At 43.0% G+C, this 12129-nt stretch overlaps 1 protein-coding gene across 1 annotated transcript in view; it reads left to right on the forward strand.

Moving 5' to 3' along the window:
- Positions 1–12129, forward strand: part of gmds (GDP-mannose 4,6-dehydratase) — a 183445-nt gene that overhangs the window by 141456 nt on the left and 29860 nt on the right. Inside the window, exons 8-9 of the mRNA XM_085775090.1 lie at positions 9592–9710; positions 10469–10565. Coding sequence (XP_085631216.1) covers positions 9592–9710; positions 10469–10565 — 216 coding nt within the window. The remainder of the gene's footprint in view (positions 1–9591; positions 9711–10468; positions 10566–12129) is intronic.

The following is a 12129-nucleotide window of genomic DNA, read 5'->3' on the forward strand; positions in this document are numbered from 1 at the left end:
CACTGAAATATAGAAACACAAAGTTTCAATTATCAGTTCTAATAAAACTCCACAGATGAAGAGAAATGAACCTCCAGACTTGTGTTACCTGGCCCCTCCCCCCTGCACCACCCACTCCACTGTGTCAAAATGTTTGTACTGAGGCTGATTGTGTGTCTGTGATGTGTGGTTTCCTCTGGAGCTGTTATGTGATACGTTGTTTAGAGATGCAGCGAGGACTCAAATCATCTGCTGTATGAGATGCCACTGTGCAGATTGATAGAGTTACACGCGCCCTGTCAGAGTTTCAGGATGTGTGTATATGTGAAAAGGATGTGTGTGTGTGTGTATTACGTGTGTGTGTAGATGTGTGTGTTAGAGCACAGGCAGTAAAAGAACAAAAGGATCCTTTGAGTGCAGAGTTTCAGAGGAAGCTGTCAGACGTGTCTGTTCTTCTCTAATCCGGTGTTTGGGATTATCCTGCACTGTTATGGAATGCTGGTTAACACACACACACACACACACACACACACACGCACACACACGTAATTTCATACACTCTCTGTTCTCCCAGGTGACAAACACCCGCTTGTCAATTGCCTGTGAGTATAAAGTGTCTACGTGATGAAGACGGTGTTGGTCCCGCTCCTCTTACATTAGCCTACATTACATATCGACCCATGACGACGACGTACAGACACGAATGACGAACACGTAGCAGCAGCTGTGTGTGTGTGTGTGTGTGTGTGTGTGTGTGTGTCCTCCTCAAAGACATTAGAGCCACATTTAAGAGAATGAATGGACTGTTTGTTTGTCACTGTGGAGTTGCAACACATTCATCTCCTGATGATCGAGTCATCGGCACAAACATGTGGATGATGGTGAAACACTCACACTTGCAACAGAGTGAGAATTTTATACAAGACATTTTTTGAAAGTTACAGTTCCTGCTGGTGCTAATGCATCACTATGCACAAGCCTTTTGTTTTTGTTTAGTGAAGCCAAACGGTCCAGGTGATGTTTCTCGACTTGACTCATTGGTGAACTCAGGTGTGTTATAGTTTAAGGTATTTTGTAACACTACTGCAATAATAAACTTTATTTATAGAGCACTTATCAAACGAATGTACACTTTTATTTCACATTTTAAGCACTTTTACTTTGATGGCCATGCATCACAATAAAGCGTATATGTTATAACTTTAGAGTTTCTTCATCTAAATAACAACCTTTTGTTGATAATTTATCCTATATAGTTCTATATTTTACAGTAATGCACGTCATATTTTGTTAATTGGATAAACATTAATATTCATACAAAACAATCAGTCTTCTGTATAGGTTTTGACAATATCTAGAATTGAATATGTTGACAGTCCAGGTCTGATATATGATATCAAGGTAACCCTAACATAATGTCATTAATGTATTTTAAATTTCTTGTTGTTTTAATTATACATAAAGTAATTAACATAACACTTTGTCAAACTGCTCGTTTTATTAAAAATAGTCGGTATGTCAGGTAATATCACAGTATTTGATATGCAGGCACCAGACTTGTGTTGATTTTTCTTCTTCAGAGATTTGTTTTATATTCCAGCACAATATGTATTTTAGGAAACCATGTTTATCTCAACCACACTGCCTTATAGTAGATGATTAGATTTAGGAAAGAAAATGTTGTGATCTGAATAAAAGTGTAGAGATCTGGTAACATAACCAGCTCAGTGTTTGTTGGATCAGATTGGCGTTCGACCACTGGCCTGTTTTTTTTTTTTTTTTAAACTGAAAAGGGGGAGTGTGGAGATTGAGATCTGTGTAGGAGAACGTACTGTAGAGGAAGTTCCCCGTGGTTCTTGTTTTTACTCCGAGTTGTTTCGATGCAAATAAAGTCGTATGTAATTAGAAATAAGATTAATTTGCAGTTAAATATAGCCGTATGTAAACATCTGCAGTAGTGAGAGGTTATCTGCCCTCCGGTATCAGCTCCGGGGGCCCTAGGTCATTCTGGAGTATAGTAATTTCAATAGCATTTGCCTAATCTCAGAACAAGATGGCTGCAGATGATTGCCGGCGTATCCGGGAAGTAGCGGCCCTTGATGGATGTGGGTCCCAAAAAGAGCAGCTGATAACGCCGACTTGTGACGTCCGTGAGCGAAAGACCCCGTTCGAGCTGAGATGTGACGTTGTTGCGCGGGGCGCCGGGCCCCCCCCAGCCTCCCCCTAACGCACGTGTCCGTGTGCGTCCACGTGAATGTCTTGTATCATAGCTGTAAGTGCAGGTCATTAATCTCAGTATCAGTGGTATGAGGCGGGCGAGCAGGCAGGCTGGAGCAGCGTCTGCTCCGATTCAGGCCTTTCCCCACTGGCCCACGCCAAAATAAGAACACTTTTCTTCTTATTTTTCAGGCTTTAACATTCTTGTCTGGCAGCTGTGCATGCATGTTGTGGAACAGAGCTGAGAACCTCTTAAGCTACAAATGATCTGGAAAAGCCGACGCTGGTCGAGCTCTGCAAGCGACGGGAACCTGCAGCTCCCTTTTCAAATCTCTGCAGCTTCTCTATCAGGGTCTGGTGTTAAATCTGACGCCAGAACCAATCAGACTAGGTTTAGGGATGAGAAATTAAAGGCAGCGAATCCACATGTGCTATAATCTATAAAACCCCCTTTGTTTTGAAATGTGATATTTATTTAACATGCAGATCTGCTTTTATTTGTGCAGGAATTTGAACAAATCCTCCGCGTATGAGTGCGTTTGCGGTTTCATGTGAAAGTGGCTTTGTCATTTGTTTGCATGTGTTGATGAGGCAGAAAGCGTGTGTGTGTGTGTGTGTTTCTGTGTGTGTGTGCTTTGTGTATTCACCCACATCTGGTATACCTGTGTGCGCTCGGATTTGTGTGTGAAACCTCGGGGTTAATGGCATTAGCAGGCCGTGATTGGGGCTGATGGCTTTCTGCGGCCGTAATAGCAGCTCCATTAAGTGTTTACTGTGAGCCATTCCACATGTCAGCTGTAGTCAAGCAGCCGGAGACGGAGGACCGCGGGGGCCGTAACAAGGCTGGGGGATACTGGGAGGGGAGGTGAGACGCAGAGGGGGGAGAGAGAGGGAGAAAGAGGGGAGGATGGAGAGGTCAGAGGAGGGAGGTCTTAGATAAGTCATCACTGACTGACATCACGTGCTCTGGAAGTTTGGTTTGTTGTTTTGCATCTCAGAGACTTTTTTTCAACGTTTTTGATGAACAGAGAATCAGGACCGCCGTCAGGAAACATCCACCTTGTTCCAAGTGTTCGTTTGGAGCGGGGCCGACGACCGCGACCTTTAATCTAGACTCTACTGCACACAGTCTAACCATATATACTTTGTTTCAGTTCAGTAGGTGTTGGCGGTGCAGAGGTTAGGACCTGAGCCGTTTGTCTTGTGCGGCGGTGAGAGTGAACCTCCTGACCTCTCCTGTAATATTCGCAGTCAGCAGGCTGCCTTTTGGTTTCTACCAGGGATTTTCCCGCAGCGTAGCTTTGGTTGTAGGTCTGCTGTATCTGTGCTTTATCTGACAGGGGCATATGGAAAGGATTCAATATAAATAACTTTGTGGAAAGAAAAAAAAATGTAAAAAAAGGCAGCCATCATACTGTTCTGTAGAAATTACCGCTGAATCATCATTAGTTAATTCATCAGCCATGTGGAAATTTGTTTGTTAAAAGCTTTTTGTATAAAGGTGTATTGTTTTTTTTTTGTATGATGAATATTTAACAGCCGTGACGGAAACTTTACAGGTCTGTAGTCTGGATCAAAGTGAGGGGTGTGGTCCGACCCAGGACTAATGAGTCATGTAGTAATAATCAGTGTTGGACGTGGGAGCGTGCTGCTGCCAGCACCTAAACCTAAGACTTCACACGCTGTGTCTGGTCCCATCACAAGATGAATGAACTCCAGCTTTTGTTCCTGTCCAGTTGTCCGTCAAGCAAATATAAAATATTATACATAATGATGTTGCTGTGTGTGTCCTCAGCTGACGGCCATGTGAAGGTTTGAGTCTGTTGTTTCCTTCCAGATCTCACCTGAAGCTCTTTAGGTTTTAGTTCTGGTTGTTGAGTCCTATTGTTGTGGTCGGCCGTTACATGTTTTATGTTGTCGTTCATCATTTTATCCCTTTTGGATTTGTTTCTTTTAGGGCTGAATAGACTGAGGTCGTGTAGTAAAATCATGTTCTTCTTATTTTTGACAGATTCTGCGGTTGTGAGTCACAGTAATCAGGACTAATGAGTCATGCTCATTTGTTTTTGCATTTCCCCGGAAAAAAACGGATCTGGAGAATATATCCCACATGCTTCATTTGCAGATGTTCAGTTGTTTTATATGTCACATATTTTGACTTCACCTGTATATTGAATGAATTGAATTGAATGTATATTTATTTAAGTGTCATGCACCAATTTAGGTGCCCGTCATCAGAGTACAGACAAAACAAAAACCTCATTAATAATTCACTTTTTCTTAGTGTCCTGGCACTTTTTTTTATGAAAGTAGCTATAGTAAAGACTTCTTCTTTTCTGAAGAACCATTCCAACTCACACCAACCTCCTCATCAGCCCAAAACAACTCATCAGGCTTCACATTTTGCATTTTCTGAAACAAAAACTGCCTGGCTTCGTCATATAACGGACAGTGAAACACAAAATGCTGTTCATCATCAATTACATTTAGATTACATAATGTGCATAGTCTTCCCTCCTCAACCTACCTAATTCTATTGCCAGAGGGAGAATCCCAGCCCTCAACTGGGCACATAAAAATCTCTTGGATCTAATCTGTTTTTCAACAACACTAGTTTCTGTGGATGTATAGGAAAGTCACAAACCACAAGTAAGACTGAAAAAAATGATTATATCTAAAAAAGTTTGACTAAAAGAAGAACATTTCAAGGCCCAAAGCCAAATTTATATTTCAACTGTATCTCCTGTCGCTATACAGGACATTTTCTATCATGCAAAGTTTAATTGAGAAACAGTTTATTGGTAGAATTTGCCGACATAGCAACAGATTGTATCGGATCATCCAACTAACTTCATTAGAAGCAATTTGTTAATGTGTTTACTGAGTTGTAACCAGATTTTTTTTTTAAAACGGAACCGACCCAATATTCAAGATAACAGCAGGAACCAAAACACTGATTTCCAAACACTCCCATCGTGTGTGTGTGTGCGTGCATGTGTGTCTGACGTCACAGTCGCCACACATCCATCCATGTTTTTTCTTCACTCTCTGAACAAAAAACCTCAGCATCTGAACTTTAGACACCATGTTCTCCTGTCCCCTTGTGTGCGATGGTGTCAGGATATAATTCAGGTAAAAGGGGTTCGGGGTGGTTGCAGGGGTCGGTGTGTGTGTGTGTGTGTGTCTCTGAGCCCCGAAGTCGAGTGCAGAGTGTGTGTGTGTGTGTGTGTGTGTGTGTGTGTGATGGGGGTCATCCTGTGGCCATGTGAACAGGAAGGTGCGGGTTCAGTGTGAAGGGCTGAACCTCTGAGCTGTTTATCAGATAGCTAATGAAGCAGAGCAGTCCTCAGAGAGAAAGCGAGGGAGGGAGAGTGGGGAGGAGGGGTTGGAAGAGCAGAGGAGAGAGAAGGAGAAGGAGAGAGAAGGAGAAAGGGGGCAAAAGGTAAAAGGAGGGAGAGGGAGAGAGAGGAGGAGTTACAGGAAAAAAAGATGAAGCTGTAAAACATGGGAGTCGTCACACGTCGCCGTTATCGCTGAATCGAACTACAGTCTCCCCCTGGTTTCATTCCCACTGAGGAGAAAATACAAAAATGTAGGTTATTTATTAGGTTTCCTGGTTAAAAATCAGCGGCGGCCGCGTCACTCAGCTCCTGCTGTAAACATTTTCTCTGGCTGCAAAGAGAAGCCAAGCTACACTCCCAAATCCCATCATCACGGCCGCCCAGTTTACTACCGGCTGCACATTCATCAGCAGAGAGAGAGAGAGAGAGAGAGAGAAGGAGAGAGGGAGCGCTTCATTACAAGTTTAAACAATCAGCCAGTCAGACGATCTAAACAGAGTTACAGTGTTCACCATCATTTCACTCTCTCTCCAGTGACAATAAGGAGTCGAATTGTTTTTAAATGGAAAAACATTCATTTATTCCCTGTTGGTCTTTCAAGGCCAGTGTTTTCAATTTTATTTATTTGTTTTATTTTTATTTCAATCATTTTTGACAGATTTTATAATATACCGGCTTTGACTAATGATCATATTATGACATGTATTGATTGTTCAATTAAGAAAATGACCGAAATAGCAAAACAAAGACTCTTAAAACCTCATTTTATAATGATAAATCATACAGGAAAACATCAAGTCATTACATTTTAGTAGTTGGAACCTAAATATTATTGAGTATTTTGCTTTAAAAACTGATACAATCACATATCCAAAGTTGTTGTTTTGCTCTTAGCTTCATGTTTTTTTGTTTTTTTTAGCACTGTCAATGTCATAAGATAAATAGGTGATATAAAACATATATAGAAAGCAGTTTATTTTGAAAGAGTGCACTATTAATGTAATACATTTGATTGTATTTAATTTCAGGCATAAAATCAAACGTAACTTAAAGCTGATTTGACGTAACCGTCTTTAAATTGAGTTTCTGTTTTAATATGCTCTTTTACATTTGCTGTGATGTTGATTCTTTGCTCATTAAAGAAGCACAATCACTTCCCTGCGTCTTCATCAGTGTGGGATGAACTGACAGTCGGACAAACGTCGGCCTTGTGAGATAATGAAGTTTTTCTTCTTGTCACAAAACGTAAAATAGCAGAGACACATGATTCCAGTGGAAAAACGAGGAGCCCCGCTCCGGTCGGGTCCGTCCCACCGTCGGTCATACGTGGAGGTGCCAATATTGGCTCGTGTAGCAGCGTGAGAGTCTGGTTTGTTCATCAGGGGCCAGAGGGTGAGAGGTCAGAGGTCAGGCTCAGGGGAGCCATCAGCCTTGAGCGGTCAGGTGACCCTGAACGATCCTGAGATAGGACGGCCTCGCCTCCCCGAGGAGGAGCATTCCTTCACCACTGGTGTGCGCTGGAGACAGAAAATGACTCGTAGAAAACTTTTTACACCGGCGCTGACGACACTGACACGAGTGAGAGATGAAATCTGACCTCATTATCCATGCTCCCCAAAAGTGAATTCGTTGACCCCTCCTGACCTTTACTCTGTCTCCATCATCACACATCAGAAAGTTGAGCTTATACACACTAATGAGAGGAATAAATATACTCCTGATGATCCTTTTTTCCCCTTTCTGGACACGTATCTCAGCCAATATTTCTATAAAAACATGATTTAGATAAATATTGAAGGTCCCCAGAAGATCATCTCACATGATTTCTGACCGACTGGTTAAAGTTTCCACCTTAGGTTGTGAAAAAAACATCTCAAAAACACATTGGAAGCTCAATGCAGTATTCACCTTCCAGGGCTCTGATATTGTTTATCTTAATATTTTTGGTGACACCCTGACATTTCCTGTAGCGCCACACTATAAAGAATGTAATGGGTTTTTTTGTTGTTTTTTTTCCATCGTGTGCTTTTATTTTATTTTGTTGAGTGTAATGATGAACTTTGCTGTTGGGACTTCAGTTTTTTTTTTTCATTTATTTTTCCTGTGTGCGTGTGCAGAAGACACACCTATATGAGTACTATTGCAGAGGGAACACAGGATCTGCTAAATGTGCAGACTGAGACAGCCAGCTTCTGCTCACCACATAAAACATACTGATGTGGCTGGCTGGAACATACAGACACACACACGCACACACAGAGAAAGTTACACTCCATTCAACACAAATCCAAGTAGAGCAAATAAACGGTGCTGATGTGCTCCTCGGAGAGCCAGACAGAGCGAGTGTTTAAGTCACCTGAGTGCAGGCGGAGGAAGCCAGCTCTGCTCCTTCCTGCTGTCCTGCCTGAATTACAGCTCTGCTCCGCTGGAGACCAGTCGCAGCTTTTTTAATCTGTGTGTGTGTGTGTGGCTGTGCTGCTGCACGTCCAGGATGTGTGTGGGATAACACACTTGTGACACCACCACTACCTGTGTGTAGAGTTATTTACACCAACACAACTTTTTGACTTCTGTGAGCACCTTCAGCGCTTCATCTAATCAGCTCACTTAGGCCGTTTCCTCCTCTGACATGTTTCCCTGTTGTATTTTAAACAATGGAGGATCAGTCTGTGAAAGGCTTTTATTGTGATGCATTGACAGGAAGTGTTACGCTTTGCAACGAGAGGCTCAGCTTAGAAGAATGGACAAGGAAACAGTGAATTTTCTGTTTCATGCTTATTAATGTTAAAACCATGAGTCTCATAGTATGTTGACATTCCTGTGGGTTGATGGCAACTTAAAGGGATAGTTCAACATTTTGGCAAATTGGCCCATTGCCATAATCCCTAAAGTTTTAGGAGTAGGTTCGTTACCTTTATGTGTCGGTGCAAGCTGTTTTTAGAATGGCGGAGCAGAGCTGCAACAACTCTGTCTCGTAACGTTCTGTTATTATCTCATAGCGTGGTTAATGTGTAGGTCACAACTTGTCCACCAGAGTGTTTTGGAGTTGTTGGATTGTGTATTTGATGAGTTTGATGAGGGAAAAACAAGAAATCCCAGCTCGCCACTCTGCTCCGCCGTTCTAAAAATAGCTTGCACCGACAACTAAAGGTAACAAACCTACTGCTATGACTATAGGGATTATGGCAATGGGCCAATTCGCCAAAATGTTGAACTATCCCTTTAACCCTGCTGAATATAAAGGTGTTTCAGAACATTTCTTATTAATATACCGTACCAAGAATGTGAACAAGTGAGGAAGTGAAGTCAATTATCTCAATCAAATAAACCCAACATTATATAACACTTAAAATGTAAACATCTGTAAAGGTCAGAAATTTAACGTTGATCTTCTCAGACGTTCTCAGTCACTTATTTTCTCGTCTGTCCGTCCGTCTGTCTCTCTGTCTGTCCCCTGACGAGTCTCTTCTAATCAGGCTGGACGTGCCAGGGGTCAGCATCTCTGACCCGCTGGCTCTGGTTCACCATAAATATTATGGGACCACGCACAGACGCCCTCGCTGGCTGTTTAATATAGAGCCGGGTCCATTAAGGGACCCAGACTATCGGCTTTCACTGGGATACATAGGCTAATAATAAAGCTGCCTCCACAGTGTGCAGCTAGAAATACTGAAGTCAGGAAGTTAAAACATGTCACGGTTTTATTTCTTCAACTTTATCTTCTCCTTAATTTTACCATGAAGCTGTTGGACCGTGTTAGTGTGCTGCAAATCTACGTGCGTGTACATGTTCATGTGCATTCATGGCCACGTGTGCCAGCAGCTCATTGGGCCTGTGGGAGTGCTCTGTCCTCCTTTCCCACAGTATGCATCCCATGAGCCCCGGCGGTGACGTCAGGACAGAGGTACGGGCGAATGCCCCCCTCAGAGGTCACAGGTTCACTTCCTGTCTATCAGGAGCGAGTTGGGCAGCGTCCAGTGTGAAGCGCCAAACTGTCTTTATGATCTCTCAGTTGTTTAACCTCTGTGTGTGTGTTTGTGTGTGTCTTTTTCAGGCGATGTGGCTGATGCTGCAGAAGGAGGAGCCGGAGGATTTCGTCATAGCGACAGGGGAGGTGCACAGTGTGAGGGAGTTTGTAGAGAAGGCCTTCAAGCATGTGGGGAAGACTATTGTGTGAGTATACACACGTACACTTGACAGCAGTCTTACACAGTGGCATTGCTTTATCACTGAATCAAATCTGAATGTCATCACATTCATGTAAAGGTTACAACATTAATGAGTTTAGATGTGCAACTTCTTCTGCCCTGTGATGAATGTTTCCTTCAATTAAAAACAGTTATTAAAACAAAAAGGATGCAGTTAAGCTCATTTAAAGTTGTGGATGAGTTACATTTTATTATCAGAGCCGCACACAGTTATTCCCCTGCAGCAGTGAAGAGCATTAAAAACCAAAATTTCACCTTGGATCCTTTTTTAAACTGTTGAAATGAAATGAACATATCAATTTCTTAATATGTTTCAAGTCAAAACCAAACGTTTTTTCTAAACTGTTCTGTGCTCCGGTGAACTGTAATGTATTTGGGGATCTCCTAATCGGTGTGGACTTTGGTGTTGCACATGCATTGAAAACTCATACATATTTTGGAAACCAGTGAGAAAGCTTCTGTCACTCAGTGGGTCTCACCCCTCGTTCACCTCGCTCTTGTGTCCTGGAAGACACCGCCATATAGGTGAAGGTGTGTGTCAGTGTTCGTGATGCCTGTTGTGTTGAATTTAGGGAAAAAAAGGGGGGTTGGGGGGCAGGTGACATGTTTTGTCTGCACGAGACGTTAAAGAAACAAACTGCACAAGGAAAGGAGCAGGGAGACGGAGCGATGGGCAGCTGACTCTTTGAACAGCTGTGGGAAAACTGTGTTGTCTGTTTCCAGGTGGGAGGGAAAGGATGAGCAGGAGGTCGGCCGCTGCCAGGAGACGGGGCTGGTGCATGTGAAGGTGGACCCCAAATACTTCCGCCCCACTGAAGTGGTAAGTCAGTGTGTTGTCCGCTTTTACCTATACTGGACTTTTAGATCATAGAGATTGATAAGAAGCAAATGTCTTTTTTTCCCCCCGCTCGCTACTCGTGTGTCGTATTTGAAGTGTTGGTCTTTAAGAAGGTACATGTGTGATTTTGAGCATTGATAACCGATATGCGAGATACAGCTTGGTTTCTTCTGATTGGCTGAGTGTTTCCTTGGTGATTTATTAACAATTAGAGCAGATTTTGACTGGAAACACCAAGTCCAGGTGGGCGGGGCTTGGTCCCTGCTTGGTGTGACATCATAAAGTCACAGGAAGTCCTGATGCCTGGTTTCTGCATACAGCCTGTGTGCATTTCTCTGTGGGCTGAGGCTTTGATACTTTAACAGTAATGATAAAAAACCTAGAGCTGCTTTACAACCACACTACACATGGACATCCAGCTTTATACAATATGACACTTTAAACTTAAAGGACATGGGTAGTTTTACATTGGTTATACATTATTATTATTCCATTGTCCTTGTTTCAGTGTACTTCAGATTACCGGCAGGACTGTAGACGACATAAATTAAGTACAGTTACTGCCTCAGAAATGAAGCTGGTTGACTATAATGTGTAATTCATATAGTTCCATACAATTCATGACACAGCACGGCATATTTCCTGTTCCATATACCTGACCTTAACATGAATATAACATGCTTTTTGTGCATGTATCTGATTGCCGGTCATTGTGTTTTAGACCATAGACTTATCAGCCTTAACGGGTCCAGTTGACAGCCCCAGGCTGCGTATTGTATGCTTTTAAACAGCTGGACACAGGCCAGTTAGCCTCTTTAAGAGTAATGTAGACTGCATCCTGCCAGTTGGTGCTGAATGGGTGCTCATATTCAGGCAACTGACCTTGAAAAGTTCTCTGTTATCGTGAGGGTATGAGTTGGATCGACTGACTCAGAGTGTTTCGGAGTGAAAAGCTGCACAGGAGACGACCATCTGTGTCGGTTTTCATCGGCTTCTACAGGGACAAGAGTGGACAAGAACAAATCAAAAAATGAGCCGGTGTATTATCCCTCCATCTCTCTTGAGGTGTGAAGTGTCTTTGACATTTGGGAGGTCTTTCTCTCATCACTCTGCCCCAGGGATATTGTGGCTGCTCCCCGCGGAGGGTGTAGGGTTACCCCGGGATGTTGTGTCCGAGATTAGCTGTCAGTGTTCTCAGTTTAAAGCCAGGAGCAGCCCCTCTGCTGAGCTTTGGCCTGGCACGATTATAGAGCTGAGATCCAGTTGAGTGACGGCGGAGGATTAGCAAGGAGGCCCCGCTGACTGACTGCTGAGGCAATGGAAGCACCCGTCACACACCTGGGCCACTATTCTTTGTGTGTGTCAGCTCATTCATTCAAGGTCCTAACCCTGAATCCCATGCTGGAAACTCATCCAGAGAATTGTCCTGTCAGCCGGCAGAGAAACAATAAAGCTTCTTTGCACAAAATAAAAATTCCTGTGCAGTTTATCACAGCGATACACACGCAACGTCTTGCGATTGTGAGTATGTGAAGTGGCTGTTTAT

The sequence above is a fragment of the Trachurus japonicus genome, chromosome 4, assembly GCF_045865225.1.
Source record: "Trachurus japonicus isolate A0001 chromosome 4, Traja_1.0".
NCBI lineage: Eukaryota > Metazoa > Chordata > Actinopteri > Carangiformes > Carangidae > Trachurus > Trachurus japonicus.